Source organism: Osmerus eperlanus, chromosome 6 (assembly GCF_963692335.1).
Source record: "Osmerus eperlanus chromosome 6, fOsmEpe2.1, whole genome shotgun sequence".
NCBI lineage: Eukaryota > Metazoa > Chordata > Actinopteri > Osmeriformes > Osmeridae > Osmerus > Osmerus eperlanus.
In genome coordinates this window covers 4,307,470-4,326,243 of record NC_085023.1, presented here as the reverse complement: position 1 = coordinate 4,326,243, position 18,774 = coordinate 4,307,470, and the positions used below count along the sequence as shown (strand labels likewise).

The window sequence follows — 18,774 nt, the reverse complement described above, 5'->3', positions numbered from 1 at the left end:
TTTGGACCTCATACTCTCTGTAGATTAAGCAAAGTTCTGAGGGCTGTGGATGTGAGATCCTATGAAGTCCAGCTGCAGTCTTGTGGTCTCCTGTGGAGGAATCGCAGACACCTAAGACGTGCACACGGACAGATTCTCAGTGACTCGATGGACATAGAGGCTGTTGTTGTTCTTTCACAGACTGTTCCTGGACCACACACAGCCACAGAGACGGGTGACACAGACTCAACTGATAAAAATGTCTTGCCTGTGACACCAAGTGCTGGTTACACAGCAGTGAAGCCACAATGCTTCAAATACTTTGTGAACTAAAAGGTGTGGACCAAACATGGAAAAGCACATGTTTTAGTAATGTGTGTAGTTATAAGTTAACGACTGAAATAGGAAAGGCAGTAGAACAGAATCTGTGTAACTTTACAAAAGTGTTCTGTGATTTGATTTCTGCAAACATGAGTGAATGTAAGGAATATCACTCCAGTTAAGTTGTGAAGAGCAGGGGCGTTGTTAGACCCTTTTTAGTATTTGCACTCAAATGAATGCGGAAAAAAATGTGCGTGCTCACATTAACTATTGATGTTCCTGCCAAAGCTGATATCAAACTTGCATCCCTGAACTGTTGTATAGTGGGTTAAGCAAGGGGAGTTTCTATAGCCGAGTAGTGCATTGTGCGCAGCAAGCTTGGAAGAAAAAAAGAGGGATACGAATAGGGGCCTGTTCCCCAGTAGGGCCTTATGTCTAACAACGCCCCTGGTGAAGAGGATTTGTTTTTCACAGTAACACAGTAATGAGTTCTGTCATTCAGAGATGATTTGTATTGTGTGAATTTTTTCACAGTTCATTAAGAGTCAAACAGTTTAAGAAAGAGAAATGAAGAAAAAAAGACAACGGATCTTGCAATAGTAATTGTGTCCACACGGACCTGTTTTCAGTGTAACACCGTTGGTGAGAATGAGACATGAGATTGTACTGTATGTGAGACACGTGCGAGTACGTTTATAAAGCATGTTCGCATAGTACAGTTATTATGTTGTTCTTTAGTCCCCTGTATGAGAACAAGAACATAATAAAACACAGGGGAAGGAGTTACAATCGCGTTGGTTTGTGTTAGCTGTTCTTGGATCCTTCACCCTGCCGAGTTCTACAGTTCTGTTTTCAGTTCTGACCAGACTGAATTAGAGCTCCAGCGACGAGTGAAAACATGGGAAGATTTTAGGTGAAGTAACCTAAATTTCTGTCGTTTACCAGCAAGCTAAAGTGAAGAGAAACCACTGTGTGAGAATACATTTTGTTCGTTGATTTGTCACTTTGCCATTTTCCTGGACAAGGACGTTGTTTGGCTAGCCTATTTGTTTTGATACGTTTTTTTCCTATGGACTGAGCCTGGACAATATTTGAGTATTTGGAACAGCGTATTTTTCTTATTGTTTGGACTGAAACCATTTTTGTTTAAAACAACTTTTGGATGAGATGACACTGATCTGTGACATTTAGTGTTTATTGCTTTTTGTGACTGCTGTTAATGTCATTCAAGTCAATGTTATGTTATCATAGCTTTTCAATATTTTGAAGCGGTGAATGAAAGGGGTTTAATGAAAAATTCTTTAGATCAATAGGATAAATCATGTCTGAGCGCTCAGGTTTAGTAAGTTGCCCAACAATAGTGGTAACAAGCTTAAACAATAACCATGAAAAGTGAACCCATGGGTGATTTTGATTTTTTTTTTTTTATGAAAATTTACCCCAATTGATTTAGTATATGAAATCAGCACTAATTTGAAACTTTTTAACTATTGCTTGTACTGTGAAATTCTTGATATTCTCTGGAGTAGGGGTTTTCTCATCCTCTGCTAGTAAAGTATAGTCGGTCGGGGATATACAGGGTAAGGTGCACACATAGACATTTATGCTTGTGTTATATTCTTTAGGTCATCACTGTGACATTTCCAAATCCGAAAGCCTAAACTATTATATTAGTTTCCTGAAGGCAGAATAGGCTTGAGACTAGTTGATCTGGGGGTCAGGACAGGTCTTTTGATCTCCAGCCTTTCAGGGAAGAGTTATTTACCCCTACTAAGCATAGACGTAGGTTCCGTTTGCTACAATTACATCACACTAGGTGAGCTTGGCAGATATTTCTGTATAAATAGAAGAGGACATTTCAAACACTCCACAGTTCTGCTCATCTAGTGATCTTGACCTTCTGACCTGAACTTCTACCTGCTTACCTGAAGAACCATTCATTACTTTCACTATGGCTGCACAAGCTGAGAAGAGGTAAGACTGATGTTATTACAGCAAAACGTTCTTATTTTATGGGTGTTTCCTTCAATGGCATTTTCTGCATTTTGATCTTAAGAGTTTCTTATTTCACTGTTATGAATGTCTTTTTTTGTACCTTTTTGTGTTTATCTTGAAGGTCTACTGATCGCATGTTTGTGTACTGTCTGCGGTGCCAAAAGCCACAGTACATGTTGTCTAAACATCTGGCCAGGGTCTGTATGAAAAGCAGCACACCACAAGAAAGAGCGTCTGAGGTGCAGAAGGCCAGGGATTCCACCAAGAATTGGACCCGGACCAGGATTTGGGATTACAACCATATCTGTGAGATGCTACCCCACCTGGAATGTCGTTTAGCCCTGGTGATTGAGCTTCTTGGGAAGGAGCACTTCATCAGAAACATGCCCCCTGAGACCATGGCCGTACACTCTGCAAGTGACGACACCTCAGCAACTGCCACCATATGTGTTGGCACCTCTCCCCCCTCTTCACCACAAGGGACTGATGACAGGGACTTGCCCTCTTCTGATCTGGATGAGAGGACAGGAGAACCTTCCTGGCAAGTATTATGAATTGTATACATGTGTTATGTTGAAGTAGAATTTATGATCTGGACTACAACCTTTTTTTCAATTCTACAACTCATCATTTAATTCTTCCCCTCTTCTTTTTCCCCCAGTGTGCGTGGTAAAATGCTAAAGGCGGGTCTATATTCAAAGTTTCCTGATAATGCCAGTCTCATTTCGGACTTCAAAACGTACCTCACGGACAGTCTCAGCATCACCAACTCTCAACAGGAGGTAAGATCTATTTACACATACATTTTCAGCAGCGCTTGACATTAACATTTTTGCTCACCAGCCACTGTGGCTAGTGGTTTTCCAAAGTTACTAGCCACTCAGCAATTTCATTAGCAACTATTTTCGTTGAACAGTCTTTTATTTTTCTTTGTCTCTTCTTCATTGTCGGTTTCATCACGAGACTATTAATACAGTATAATTTGAAATCAAATGAAGAAATACATCTTCAGTGCTTCCCATACCCTCTAACATTTCCCTTAGTTTCAGATAACGTAGGCCTAAGCCAGCCAAACTGAGCCAAATCTTCTGGTTGCAAAGCAGTTGTATAGTTTTTCACTGCATCATTAATAGCCAAAAATGGGCTATATTACCAAATGTTCTAGCCTCTCTGGAGTAAATATAAAAAATGTTAGACAAGCTTTCTTCCAAACTTTCTCTGTCACGTGTGTTTGGGCGTCTATGTTGCTAAGTAACGACCACACGGTGGCCGAGACTGTTTAACAAAGGGGAAAACGATACGTGCTGGCGGCAGGAAACTTCACTCCGTGTGCCTGCGCCTCGTCCATTAATGTTTACAACGTTAGCAAGACAACTTGGTTGGCGTTGCCTTCTCAGCGTGAGAAATACAAGGTGTGGCGTGAGAGCGTGTGAACTGGTTGAAATGCGTGTGTCTCACAGTCAATGCGTGAGGCTTGAGGACCCTGTTTTAGATGTGTTTTGAGAAGACTACAATAAAAAATATATATATAGAGATATATATATAGAATTCCACCCGCCAAAGTGTTTAGTAAGAGTGACTGCTTTACCCGACACAACCGAATTCTACCCGCATCAAGCCCTGATTTTCAGTCAGAACACCAATTTCAACAATGTTCCATATGTTCAATGATGTTAATGCTAACATTTATTTCTCATTGTGTCTCTCAAAGGCTAACAACGTGTCACGCTTCCTGCGCTATTTGCAGCCCAAGGGGGATGAGCCAAATCTGGACTTCCTCAAGAAGAGCAAAGATACACGAGATTACTTGACAAAACTACGACTGACAGACATGAGCGCAGCCAACATTCTGCTCTACATTGATAACATGATACGATTCGTAGGCTTCCTGAAGATAAAGCTTGATCTGGGAAAGGAAGGCGCAGAGCTCCAGTCCATGTGCCAAGCGTACAAGGACCTGCTGCTGTCACTGAGGAAGCCGGTTGCCAAGGCTTGTTTCCATGCAGTGGTCACCAAGTAAGTACTATTCATTCTGTATTGTCTTATTACCACTGATGTCCTTGTTTACTACTGCAATCCTGAGTGTGGTGTGTTTAATAACCTGTCTCCCGTTTTCTCTATTATTTTCTTGTTTAATCTAGAAACAATCGATTATCCAATGGCATGCGCAGCATTGCAGATTGCCAGGAAATTTTGAACGTTGCAAAGGCAGAATTCCTGAACATCTTCAAGAAATTAATGGATGAATCCGATGTCTCTGAAGGTGATAAGACGTCATTCCGCCATTACTGTGAAACGGTCATGGTGTTGGGTCACTTTCAGCACCCAGGAGCTGTGGAGGGCATGACTGTAAGTTCATCTCTGTTAACAGCTTGAAGGAGTTTATCCCCAGAATATGCTGTAATGGTTATTTAGAAATGCATTTAAATATTTTCCATGTTTTCCAGGTGAAAGAGTGGAAGAGTAGAAAGCATGTTGGTGGCAGGGCTGTGATTTGCATCCGCCACCACAGAACACTACAGATCGTCACACTTGCCTTGACACTGGAGGAGGAAGCTGTAAGTCCTTTAGCAGACAAATGTGTTTTACCATTGTTATTTTTGTATGATACAAATGATATATTACTCACAATGTTTTGCAGTCAAGTTATTGTCTTTCTTGTTCACTAAGTGGTTACAGGCGTACTATGATAAAATTCGCCGTGGATACCTCAAGGATAGTTGCAACAAGTTTTTCATTTCATCCCATGGCAAACCTGTTCACAGTGTCTCACAGGATGTCTATCGACTCCATAAAAGGTATGTCCCTACCTACATCCATTTGCTGATGAGTATTTGATATATTTCTTGTATTTCACCCTATTATCAGACACATCACAATTAAAGTTTCATGTCAAATGTTCTTACTGCAGCTACAAACTCCAACCTGCCACTAGTAATGAGATCCGAAGGGCTGCCAAGACACAGGCAGCAGCATTTATGGAGAGCCAAAAGGTATGGAATGCCGTTTGATTCAAAATGTAATATATAAATAGGTAAATAAATAGGTAAATACATAAATAAATATGGCTATGAAATAAACCATGAAAAAAAAAGATGGCAATTAATATATAAAGATTGCATCATATAAACATATACAGTTAGGTCCATAAATATTTGGACATTGACACAATTTTCATCATTTTGGCTCTGTATACCACCACAATGGATTTGAAATGAAACAATCAAGATGTGCTTTAAGTGCAGACTTTCAGCTTTAATTTCAGGGTATTTACATCCAAATCAGGTGAACGGTGTAGGAATTACAATACATTTTATATGTGGCCCCCCCCTTTTTAAGGGACCAAAAGTAATTGGACAATTGGCTGCTCAGCTGTTCCATGGCCAGGTGTATGTTATTCCCTCATGGGAGTTTGTTATTTCATTGACAAGGAGCAGATAAAAGAGAGTTCATTTCAAGTATGGTATTTGTGTTTGGAATCTGTTGCTGTCAACTCTCAATATGAAGTCCAAAGAGCTGTCACCATCAGTGAAGCAAGCCATCGTTAGGCTGAAAAATCAAAACAAACCTATCAGAGAGATAGCAAAAACATTAGGTGTGGCCAAATCAACTGTTTGGTACATTCTTAAAAAGAAAGAATGCACTGGTGAGCTCAGCAACACCAAAAGACCCGGAAGACCACGGAAAACAACTGTGGTGGATGACAGAAGAATTCTTTCCCTGGTGAAGAAAAACCCCTTCACAACAGTTGGCCAGATCAAGAACACTCTCCAGGAGGTAGGCGTATCTGTGTCAAAGTCAAAAATTAAGAGAAGACTTCACCAGAGTAAATACAGAGGGTTCACCACAAGATGTAAACCATTGGTGAGTCTCAAAAACAGGAAGACCAGATTAGAGTTTGCCAAAAAACATCTAAAAGAGCCTGTACAGTTCTGGAACAACATCCTATGGACAGATGAGACAAAGATCAACTTGTACCAGAATGATGGGAAGAGTATGGAGAAGGGAAGGAACTGCTCATGATCCAAAGCATACCACCTCATCAGTGAAGCATGGTGGAGGTAGTGTTATGGCGTGGGCATGTATGGCTGCCAATGGAACTGGTTCCCTTGTATTTATCGATGATGTGACTGCTGACAAAAGCAGAAGGATGAATTCTGAAGTGTTTCTGGCAATATTATCTGCTCAGATTCAGCCAAATGCTTCAGAACTCATAGGACGGCGCTTCACAGTGCAGATGGACAATGACCCGAAGCATACTGCGAAAGCAGCCAAAGAGTTTTTTAAGGCAAATAAGTGGAATGTTCTGCAATGGCCAAGTCAATCACCTGACCTAAATCCAATTGAGCATGCATTTCACTTGCTAAAGACAAAACTGAAGGGAAAATGCCCCAAGAACAAGCAGGAACTGAAGACAGTTGCAGTAGAGGCCTGGCAGAGCATCACCAGGGACGAAACCCAGCGTCTGGTGATGTCTATGGGTTCCAGACTTCAGGCTGTCATTGACTGCAAAGGATTTGCAACCAAGTATTAAAAGTGACAATTAGATTTATGATTATGTTAGTTTGTCCAATTATTTTTGGTCCCTTAAAAAGGGGGGGGCCACATATAAAATGTGTTGTAATTCCTACACCGTTCACCTGATTTGGATGTAAATACCCTGAAATTAAAGCTGAAAGTCTGCACTTAAAGCACATCTTGATTGTTTCATTTCAAATCCATTGTGGTGGTATACAGAGCCAAAATGATGAAAATTGTGTCAATGTCCAAATATTTATGGACCTAACTGTAGCTGAATCCATTTACCTAAATACATGTACTTATTTCAAAATTTCGTTTTTCAAAAAACATTTATTTATTTAATGGGACTTCTATTTCCTATTGCCACATGTATTTCTGTGCTGTATTTATTTCCAATCCTACATGCAAAGGAGAGGGTCGAGGTTATCTTCAGACCAAAGCAACTGCACTAGGTCATAGGCAGACCTTGTGGGGTACATGGAGAAAAACAAGCTGTAGTGCAGATGTTGGCATTATTGGTGTCAGAGATAGCATGCTGGCCTTATAGCTGTTCTAATTGATCATCATGGCTTGACATCATTTTGGCACACTGAAGATTTTGTAGAGGTACTTGGGCGGATAAGTGCTCTACAGAACATAGACATCAATGACCAAGTCTTAAATTGTTTGAGACTTATCTAGCACCGCGTTCGTGTGCAAGATGTCCAGGAAGTAACCTCTAGCCAGAGATGGGGACTCGAGTTAGAGACTCGTACTAGAGTCACACTTAAGTCGCATTATCATTGACTTGCGACTTGACTCGACGTATTGCAACTTCAGACTTCACTCGGACTCTAGATGTAAAGACTCGTGGACAATACGAGTCATTAGAAAATGCATAGGCCTACAGAAATCCTCGAAAATTCCTATAGCTTTCTGTCAGTATTTTGCTCTTCGCATTTGCGCCACAGCTGACTGACAGGAGAGAAGAAAATTAGAGCAAGCGAGAGGAGAGAAAGGGCGTGGAATAGGACAAGCAAGCATGGCAGCTCCACACGTGCCTTTTGTCATTTCGTTTGGTTTTACCGATATTCAAAGCACAGGAACGAACAAGCGCAGTGTAATATGCAAAACTTGTCACACGAAAATAAGAGATGCAGGATCAACAGCATCAAACTTCATCAGGCATCTTAAAACACACCCGAGAGGTCAGTTTTCTGTAGTGTAATGTTAGCCAAGAACGTATGGTGGCTATAGCTAAAGTAAACGTGTGCAAGGGCAGGATATCGAGTGATGACTTGGCATTTAGTTAAGACTAACTAGCTATCACATTACATTTACAGTAGGACTTTCATTTGGATTATTAATTCATAGACTACAGCACTCTAGTGGAGCTCACTTTGGTGAAGATTTGTTGGCTTCAAATGCTTAAAATCGGTATGCTGTAGTGGTAATATGTAATTATGGTTGAGACTTGTGACTTGGCTCAGACTCGTGGTCAGAGACTCCAGACTTGACTTGGACTCTTAACTCAAAGAATTCAGACTTGACTCAGACTCTGATAAAAGGACTCGTGAACATCTCTGCCTCTAGCACAGGTGCGGGACGCCCTATACAAAAAAGATTTGATTCGATTAATTTGTATAGTACATAATAAAGAAATGCGATGGACATAAATGTGTTGTGGCCCCTACTCCACTTCCACTACTGTGGAATAAACTGCCAATTTCATCCCCCACCACCGTGACATTTAAGTCTCGTCTTAAAACATATTTTTATTATTTGGCTTTCGAGTCAGTTTAGGGTCACTCGTGCTCACTGTAATTGTGTTGTTTGTCTGTTGTTCCTACTTATTGTTGTTTTGCCTTATGTGATGACTTTGGTTGGCATTGGCTGTTTTTAAATGTGCTCTATAAATAAACTGACTTGACTTGAGTGTTTGTTAGAAACAAAATACAAATCTATGTATTTTAGACACATAACAAAGTTACCTGGATGCTCAATCACATCAATTCCACACCTTCAGTATTGTGTTGTGGGTAGAATATTACCACTTGTATACTCTTCCTTTGCCTCAGTGTTCGCATTTAAGCGTATTGTGTTTATATAGTCTGGGTTAAGTGACCTAAGTATTCCTTGTTAATGTAGTGTCATAAAGGGCTGTGATGTCGTGGTTAATATGGATATTGCCTCGAGAAACCCAAATATGTGACAGGTACACTCTGGTATCGTCTACGGTGTGCCCAGGGTAACCAGTTATTTTAGATCAAACCAAACCAAAATGTTGCCTGAACGCCAAGGTAGTTGATAAATATGGCCGGCCTCTAGAAATCACTGTATATACAGTGGGCATAGATTATTTTTTTCAATCTAGATTAATCTCACTGTAATATTGGCGTTAATCTATATTAAAATGGCTCATTTGAATTCTGCCGAAGGCATTCAGAATATGTGTGCTACCCAAATAATAACTAAAAGTAAGTCTTTGAGAATGGGTTTATCAAGCCAGATGGCGCATTAGACCAGGGGCTCATCTCCTGTTTCCAAAATGCATCACAAACTGCTGGAGAAAGCTGTTCTACTATGATAATTGGTGATGAAAATAAATTATGTTCAATAAGATGTACTTGTGTTTATTAACTGTTTATTAGATTAGTTAGCTTGGCTGATAGAGCTGTGCTGACGGGCTTGCCTCGGTTGCACTCAAACAGTAGTTTGACGACGACTCTTCCCCTGCGCTACATCAGTGCTTGGCCCGGCATCTTCCGCATTAGCTAAGGGATGCTTTGCGTTTAGGTGGTATTTGAGACTGGAAGAACTCCTACAGTAAACTAATTCCGCATAGCACAAGGTGCAAACAACCTTAGTTTTGTCGAGGTTTCCATTGGGAAGCTTCTTAAAAATACATTTTCCCTGAAGCAAACCAGGCGGCTTCATAGCTGCATCCATGTTAGCACGTTACGTTTGATGTGGTAATTTCATACACAAGGCATACGCACAGGTTCGAAGACTCGTTCTCACCCCCTACAGTGCAATTCGGCTAGGTATACATCCGCGCTAAAATATCAAGGTGAAACTCATCATAGCTTGCGTAGTATAGACCCAGCTCCCAACCAAACTTTGAGAATCGATTTACGGCAATATTTTTTATCGCCCAATAAGAGTCTCACGTTAACGCAGCACGTTAGCGCCGATTACGGCCCACCACTAGTGTATATACACATCAGTGTTCAACGCTTCAAGCGTTCAAGTTCCAAGTTTAATTGGGTGAAGGCGAGCATGGTTTGAATGACAGCACTCCAATGCAGCCGGTTCTGCAAACGTACCCCATGCGCATTTTCAGCCAAGGTCCTTGGGCATTCAACTCAAGTTGGTATCGCTCTCGAACTTGGTTAGAGTACTCAGCCAAGCTAGATGCATGTTTCTGCTTCCCCTGTTGAATGCTAACAACGCCTGGCTCCGCGCCTGATTAACACTAGGATTTATAAGCAGTCTCAAAAATGGTATCAATATAAAAAATAATACGATCCCTTTCCGTAATCATGACACCCCCCAGAAAGCAGGCTGCATCTGGCCCTGGATGAAAGGCAGTTTCAAGAGAGATGGGAAAGCGAATACATTGTGCTTCAAGGAGAAAAAAATGTATGTATTTCGTGTTAAATGAGGCGATGTCGGTCGTTAGAGTACAATCTCCGTTGGCATTTTGACACCAAACACAGAGATAAATATGCCACATGTAGCCTCCAAGAAAAACTGCAGATTGTCCAAGAATTTAAAGGCGGACTGCAATCGCAGCAGAATATGTTCACAAAAGCTACAGCTAGACACAACTGTCCTTTTGAGGGCGACCATAATGCTGATGTGGCCCTCGGTTAAAATGAGTTTGACACCCCTGGTCTAATCGGTGAGCTTGATTAGCTCGCATTGACGAGCAGTGGATTAACGATAATACTTGTGTTTTTGCTCTAGTGGGACTTCAATGGTCATCAATGTCTATGTTCTGTTCATTTTTAAATTAGTCCATGTTTTATTTATTTATGTAAATGGATTCAGCTATATATGTATATGATGCTATATTTATATATGCTATATTTATTGTCATTTTTTTCACGGTTTATTTGATAGCCATATTTATTTATGCATTTACTTACCTATTTATTTATTTAATTTTGAATCAAATCTGCGTTCCATAAAAAGGAGGGTGTGGCACATCATATGGCCCATAACAGTTTTCTGGCCAACCAGCATTATCGAATGCGATTGCCAAAGGTTTTATTGGCCAGAGCTCTAACGCTGGAATCCTTGATTGAGTAAGCATCTTCATTTTACACAAAACAACACGTTAATTAAATCTCACAATTGTGTACCAAGTTGTCTTCATTTGTCTCATTTTAATCCTTATTTTCTTTAATCTTTAAAGCACTTCAGAGACCTGCCCTCCACCAAGTAAGGACAACCAGCCTTCCGAGCCTACTGAAAAAGACTTTTCTAGCTTCATCACCACATTCCCAGTTTCCACAGAAGGCCAGCCACCAGGAAAAAGGAAGAGGGTCACTGCAGGGTTCCCAGAAACCTCCCAGTATCTCCAGAGACAGGAACATCTGCTGTGTAAGTACTCCAATCCATAATCCATAACATTGATTACCAAATCAATACATTACTTACACATGGCAATTTATTTAGTGTGATAAATGACTAGCATGACTGATGTTATGTTATTATTTCTATCAGCAAAATACATCCATCAGAAACCATCAGTCAGGAAATTGGATAGGCAGATTAAGAAGCAGGGGTGGACAGCCAACCATCCAACTCCAGAAGAGATCCGGCAGATGTGGAAACCAGCCTCCAAACTGTCCATTGAGGGTGATGCTCACACCTACAAGAAAACAATTCAGCAGAATTGGAAAGGCCTGGTCATCCAAGACTTTGGTGGATAGAAAGGGCTAAGTAAGAAAACCTTTCATTTTTCTTGTAAGGGGATGAATATGAACACTAATATGAACACTTAAATGATCTTTTTATCATGTTGGGCTCCACCCATAAGAAAAACGTATTGAAATGTTTACCAACTGTAATATCTATTTAGTTATTTTGATCTAACTCAAAATGTTATCTTCTCTTTATTACAGGAGTGGTTACAACCAAGCCTTTTGCTGAAGGTGCAGTTGTCTGTGATTACCATGGAATCATCACCACAGCTGCTGAGGGGAGACAAATGATGAGCCACAACTCAGAAGAAGACATGCGTGGCCTGTTTTTCTTCAGAGCTGGGCAGACGGAACTCTGCATTGATGGCCACAGTCCATGTGAGTGTCACGGAGCCGACACTTTTGGAAGAAGGATCAAGCATTCTTCGAAAAAGAGCAACCTGAAGCCACTTCACTGCGTCTTCAACACAGGAGAAGGTGAAAAGCAAGCCATCCTCTTCAAGGCTGTGAAGGACATTGACACAAACACTGAACTTTCTTTTGACCACGGTGCCAAGAGGAAGTTCTTCAGAGGAGAGGGCCTGGACCTGAAATGGCTGGATGAGTAGAATAGTCATGTCGATGACAGGACTTAACATCTTGTTGTTACAACATCAACAGTCCCAGTGTGTATCCCAGTACTGGATACCTGCTGGAACTAACAATGCATGTACATGTATGTAAATAGTTGTTAATTGCATTCATTTTTTAACTCTTAAAAAAAGTGTGCATTAATTATTTTGTAAATGTTTTATTAAAAAAGACACATGCACACTTATGTTAATAGTTGCATGATTGAATACATTTTCTACTCCTATATTTCTTTCTTGGTTTTATTTTGATGTTGTGAATTATTGCTTTTGAAAATTCAATTTAAAATGACCTCAGCTTGAGCAGGTGAGTAGGTCTTACCTGTACACCAGGCCCAGCTGAACACAAAAAAACAACAAGGGCAATAAACACATGTTCACTCTCACTGAGAACATGTCAGCTCAAAAGGGTCAATTAGGCCCCTAGACTCTCAGCTCACATTGCCCTGACACACATTTCCATGAGTGAAGGGAAAATACTTGTAGAGGCTTATGTCGATAGTGTTTTGGTCTCTTTTTGATGCAGTTGTGTTTTATAGGTGAGACTCAACAATACAATGGACAGAAAATGTGTGAGGGAAAATCACTTGTCAAGAACAACAATGGAGCAACAGTAGCGTATTGCGATTGTAATACTATCTTTAATTGTTATGATTTGGTGTTGCACGACCAAGTTTTTTGGGTTGCTCGTTGGTCTTTTACTCAGGATTATATCCAGGTTATCAAACCATGGGAATTATTTTTTTGACGAGCTACCACTTTTGCCATTGAACATCACCCACTTTTAGCTGTCTACGTTTTTTAACTTTGAACCAACATTGGTCCACCGTGCAACAATGACCCTTTATTTCAGTATATCACTAAATAATTGTAATTCCTCACTCTTATGTGTCTCCACAGGTATCTCTGCAATATGATCATCAGCCCATATTTGCCGAAGAGCCTTCACTTCATCATTCCTCCACGTTTTCCCTAAACTAATTTCGCTGTTAATGAGTGGCACGGCTGTCTCCGCCAAGTGTAAATTCCTTTTTCAACCCACAATGCACTACATTTTGGTTTGCTTCCTGGAATAGATCAATATTAAGTCCGATTACGTTCAGACCTAAAGCGAACTGAACCATGGTTCACTTGGAACCGGACCGAGTCCCGTCTTTTTAGGGGGACCATGGTTCGGTTGTTTGGTCGGCACCAGAGTTCGAATGCGTGTTCTCACCTCTCCAAACGAACCGGACTTTCAGAGAAAACGAACCATGGTCTGATTGAAACGGACCAAACATGTCAGGTGTGAAAGCACCCTAATTTTAAGTTTGCCACACCACAGAATAATGTGTTATTAACTACCCATCCAAATTCGAATGAAAAAATAACACCGACAAGTATGTTAAATTAGGCTTTGAAATCGTGAAAAATCAGCAGTCTTCTCTGCTTGAGACTGGGGGGCGTGTCGCCTGAAGGAGCTGAATCTCCGCCCCTCGCTGCCTACCTCCGACCCAGATAATGGACGCTACGTCAAGCCGAACAAAACCGTATAGATTTACAATTTATTTGTTCAATGAAACATACATGCATATAAATGAAATGTTCCCCTGAGCTGTAACAGTAAAAATGGACACCAGAGACATCAGTGAGCTCTCCAACTAGGCTACTTTTAACACATTAGCTACCATTTCACCAAAATACCATTCTACACCGAGTAGCCTAATATCAATTTAGCGGTTTTCACCAACTCATACCAGATACCTCTGCTATTCATTCGAATTTGGATGGGTAGTCAATAACAAATTCTTTGGTGTGGCGAACTTAACTCGTTTTCAGGTCCACTTTACAGGATCTTTAAATATGTATTGTAGCTTTCATTTAGAGTCCACCAAACTTGTCACTTGATAAGAATTGAAAGACAATGCGCTTTTGAAGAGTGTAGTGAGTGGCTCTTAAAAGAGCCTTTGGGGAACGTGAAACAAAGGTTTAGTCTTTACTTGGCCTTAACGGCCTTCTCGGTCTTCTTGGGGAGAAGAACCGCCTGGATGTTGGGCAGCACTCCACCCTGAGCGATCGTAACGCCACCGAGAAGTTTGTTGAGTTCCTCGTCGTTGCGGACGGCCAGCTGCAGGTGACGGGGGATGATACGGGTCTTCTTGTTGTCACGAGCCGCGTTGCCGGCCAACTCCAGGATCTCAGCGGTGAGGTACTCCAGCACGGCGGCCAGGTAGACGGGTGCGCCAGCTCCCACACGCTGCGCATAGTTGCCCTTGCGGAGAAGCCTGTGAACACGACCCACGGGGAACTGGAGCCCGGCGCGGGATGACCTGGTCTTGGCCTTAGCCCTGGCTTTGCCTCCGGTTTTGCCTCTTCCGCTCATCTTCCTGATATTTCTGTTCAAACGAGTAATAAAAACGTCTGTCGGAGTACAGACTTTATAGGCTAGCTGATGATAAACGCTTTCATTGGTTACAAAGTCGGTTGAGTCTTGATCCAATCGTAGATGGCGACAAACTCGGGGGTGGAGTCATTCTCTCTCCCGCAGAAGGCGCGTTTGGTCTCCTTGTCTCCCTCCCCTCCTCACCTCTCTTTGTTCATCCAGTCGCTCCTCCTTTAAGGCGCCAATCACATACATTAATGTGGCATGGATGGATGAATGAATGCAAAGTCCACTATACATTCGTCAATCGTGGAGTGACAACAGTTTCATATATCCACATACATATTTATCAGAGCTATAGGCCTAGAATTATCCAGTTGGTGATAGTGGTTTTAAATTGGATTTGCACCCTTAATATTCCAGGCAACTATTTGCAAGTTGCTAATAGCAGAAGCACCATTTATATGCAGCTCTACAGTTCCACGAAGCCCTTTCACCAATGAAAGTCTCATGCAACGTATATTTCTCAAATTAGCTAGCTGTATCATGTTCTCCATTTGTCATGGTTTTCTCGCTAGATTATCCCAAATGGGAAGTGCCATTGCAACTAGTCCATTTGCTTTTTTGTATTTTATTTATCATCGATTTAGCTAATGTCTGAGACTAAGATAATTTAAGGTGCAACAGAAGTGGGTTCCAAAGACTCCAAGTTAACTAAGCATTATGAAAGACCATCATGCATGTGTAAGTGTTTGGTAGCCTACACGAGCAAACAACATGGTCATCATGCACATTTCAGGACAGGTGGGTGGCTCTTAAAAGAGCCTTTTTTTGTAATACGGACAGACGCGGACTAAGGTTTACTTCTTCTTAGGCGCTGGTTTCTTTGCCTTGGCTGCCTTGGGCTTGGCGGCTTTGGGCTTGGCTGCCTTCTTGGGACTCTTGGCCACTGTTTTCTTGGGTGTTGCGGTCTTCTTCACCTTCTTGGGGCTCTTGGTTGCCTTCTTGGCTGCCGCGGGCTTCTTAGCCTTCTTGGGTGACTTCTTGACAGCTGAGGGCTTCTTGACAGCTGCGGGCTTCTTCGCAGCGACCTTCTTGGGCTTCTTGGCAGCAACAGGTTTCTTGGCGACTGCCTTTTTGACTTTCGGAGCGGCGACCTTCTTAACGGGCTTCTTTGCCTTGGCCTCCGCCTCCTTGTTAATCTTAAAAGAGCCAGAAGCGCCCGTCCCTTTGGTCTGGACCAAGGTTCCTTTGGTGACGAGGCTCTTCACTGCGATCTTGACGCGGGAGTTGTTCTTCTCTACATCGTAGCCGCCGGCCGCCAGGGCTTTCTTGACCGCTGCCAGGGACACGCCGCTTCTCTCTTTGGAAGCGGACACGGCCTTGACGATCAACTCGCCGACGCTGGGTCCAGCCTTCTTGGGCTTGGCTGCCGCCTTCTTCTTGTGTGCCTTTGCAGGAGCGGGAGCTGGAGCGACTTCTGCCATGTCTAAACACTCGTGGGACGTGTGCGATTTGAATGTGCGAGGCTGCTGTTTAGCGCTGCGGCGATAAGAGCGCTGGCTTTAAATACAACATGAGAACTGTATAGACTCAACCCTCAACCCAGTTTCTCTCCGTTGCTGCTATCCGTTGGCACTTGTGTTTTCTCCCGGTGAACAACGGGCTAAAAAATCCCTGTTGGAATTGAGCTGCGGTCTGGAAGTTAATCGGGCAGCAAGCAGCCTTTTCAACGTTCAAAATAAAACGGTATGTGGACCGGAGGCACTCTATGTTTTGTTGTGGCCGGCTCAAATCATCGCCGTTGTCCTCGCGGAGGGAGCTCTGCGCACCGTGTTGTTTGTGCCATTTGACCCCAATAGTATTTAAAACGGCCGTCGTGGAAAACGAGAAAACGTTTTCCAGTGAGCCAAATAATCTGTCGAGAAACGTAACTGTTTTAGAATACGCAGCTGGGGTACCAGGGGCTTAAAACTGGTCTATTTTGGGAGATACAAAACACAGTGTGGGGCTGTGGACCGGAGGTTGAAGTCTGGGAAATCTTGGTCTCCCTATTGCTCTCCCTCCCCTAGTTTTTCATCTCCAAGGACACAATCCTTACTGTAAATCTTGCAGTAGCCTACTGTAAGACTTGTTACTTGTTACTGTGAGACTTACTGTAGCCTACAGCGTGACTGTATTCCGTGGATGGTGTGTGTGTGTCTGGTCTCTACCTGCTCAGTATGAGCCGGACTCGTCAGATCCAGTACATGTTAATATCCATGCTGTTGGTGATGGGGAATGTATGAGTCGTAAGGACTTTTCATTTATTTCATTAGGCTGGACAAGTGGTTGTATTTAGTTCCTAATAGCCTGTTTGTATGATGGGCTGTTTAGGAAATGATTCAGACTGTCCTCACACATACACACACACGTTCACACACACATCCATACGACTGAAAACTCACATCCACCTTATGTGAAATCCTCGCACACACTTTGAAACACATTCACATGTGAAATGTTCACACACTCACTCATACTACTGAAAATGTACATACACACATATTAAATGCTTGCACAGACGCATGGGAAACACATTTACACACGCATATGAAATGCTCAAGTCTTATAAGGATGAGTAAGAAGCTTAGAGAATGTAAGAACATTTTAAATATATCCGGAAGTCACTTCAGTATATTCGGAAGTCAGTTGAGTATTGCAATTTTACAGAAACATAAGCAAAATAGCTTTAAACTAGAACAAACCATTTTAAATACTTGGTGACCAAACACACAGATCTAGAAAAGTCAAGAAAGCAAGATTCTTGAATTTGATCGAGTGCAACGTTTTCTTTGCTGTTGCTTAATTTTTTGGCAAGACATAATACCCTAAATACCCTGCCCTAAAATGCACCCCCATGTAATTTATGTTCTGTATATCCCAGTATCAAATAATTCTTACTGTACATTGAGGGGACTAGTATGAGTAAGCAGAGTAAGTTTCATGCATGTGGCACTTTCCTAGTCAACAGAGATGGGAAGTAACAAAGTACAAATACTTTCTTACTGTAGATTTTTCTAGTATCAGTACTTACAGTTTTTTTTTCAAATGCTTAGACACAAATTCCTTACTTTTCACACAATTTCATAAACCTGACACTCAAACTCCAGAACTACGCCTCAAATCTTCAAAACCATATGCACATTTTGGGCCTTTGACTCAGTTTTCAATTTCATAAAACACTTTTTGCAAAACACAACACACAATTCTCCATGTAACACACACAATTCTAACAGGAAGCATTGATTTCCTTTTTCAAATACAACCAATCAAAATGCCACAATAATTCATCAGTGCCTTAAACAGGCTCTGCTTACTCTAACTCCTCACATGTGCAAACACTCATTGCTTTACTCAACACCAACCAATCATGGCTTTAGAATAGGCCTATACATAGCCTAATTTGAGTTGATTTACAGTGGTGGGTAAGATTTGAACCTTTACTGTTGAAAAGATAACAGGTATTTAACAATATACTGTAATATACACATGTTCTAATGTACACATAATAGCTGTTTCAGCACAACACACGGTATACTTTATACACAAACATATATTTTAGGACCCATGCATCCATTGACTGCAGTGCACTGCATGATTGGTCACAGTCTGGTGGATTACTGTATCATACCGTGCAACAGTACAGTGACTGTAAGAAGACATTCTGACAATATTGTAGAAAATAGTATATATTACTGTATTCTTCAGTTCATGGCAGACACACCATTATTTAATCACCTTTTTCAAAATTAGGTTTGGTTGCTGTCCTACTACAATCTTTCTTTTGTACTGTGTAATACTGTATTCACAACCACAAATGCAATAGTAAAACAATTTAGTTTAGTTTAAATCTTGTTTTTGTGTTTACCATTTTTGTATCTTGTACAGAAATGTACAAAGGAGCTCATGAAAGAAGAGCTTTAGGTTTTGAATAACTGTATATGATATATCCAAAAATTTAATATAATCGCAAAAGTGTTTGCAACATGAGACAAATTTGTGCTTTTGAGACGTG

The 18,774-nt window shown here is 41.4% G+C and overlaps 4 protein-coding genes across 4 annotated transcripts; 2 read left to right on the top strand and 2 right to left on the bottom strand.

Moving 5' to 3' along the window:
- The first annotated feature begins 1,746 nt into the window (after positions 1 to 1,746).
- Positions 1,747 to 4,315, top strand: LOC134022737 (uncharacterized). The gene is made up of 4 exons (XM_062464488.1): positions 1,747 to 2,274; positions 2,417 to 2,836; positions 2,957 to 3,077; positions 4,007 to 4,315. Exons 1-4 carry the CDS (start codon positions 2,252 to 2,254, stop codon positions 4,313 to 4,315), a joined length of 873 nt encoding a protein of 290 aa, XP_062320472.1. The 5' UTR covers positions 1,747 to 2,251.
- LOC134021929 (uncharacterized) lies at positions 2,953 to 12,607 on the top strand. Its single transcript, XM_062463054.1, has 10 exons — positions 2,953 to 3,077; positions 4,007 to 4,318; positions 4,441 to 4,644; positions 4,743 to 4,853; positions 4,966 to 5,093; positions 5,207 to 5,288; positions 10,993 to 11,105; positions 11,216 to 11,403; positions 11,527 to 11,745; positions 11,928 to 12,607. Exons 3-9 carry the CDS (start codon positions 4,459 to 4,461, stop codon positions 11,733 to 11,735), a joined length of 1,017 nt encoding a protein of 338 aa, XP_062319038.1. The 5' UTR covers positions 2,953 to 3,077; positions 4,007 to 4,318; positions 4,441 to 4,458; the 3' UTR covers positions 11,736 to 11,745; positions 11,928 to 12,607.
- A 1,399-nt stretch (positions 12,608 to 14,006) lies between these two features.
- Positions 14,007 to 14,727, bottom strand: LOC134021944 (histone H2A). Its single transcript, XM_062463071.1, has one exon. The coding sequence runs from the start codon at positions 14,715 to 14,717 to the stop codon at positions 14,331 to 14,333; it is 387 nt and encodes a 128-aa protein (XP_062319055.1). The 5' UTR covers positions 14,718 to 14,727; the 3' UTR covers positions 14,007 to 14,330.
- Positions 14,728 to 15,448: 721 nt separating this feature from the next.
- On the bottom strand, positions 15,449 to 16,224 carry LOC134021919 (histone H1-like). The gene has a single exon (XM_062463034.1). The coding sequence runs from the start codon at positions 16,202 to 16,204 to the stop codon at positions 15,578 to 15,580; it is 627 nt and encodes a 208-aa protein (XP_062319018.1). The 5' UTR covers positions 16,205 to 16,224; the 3' UTR covers positions 15,449 to 15,577.
- Positions 16,225 to 18,774: the final 2,550 nt, after the last annotated feature.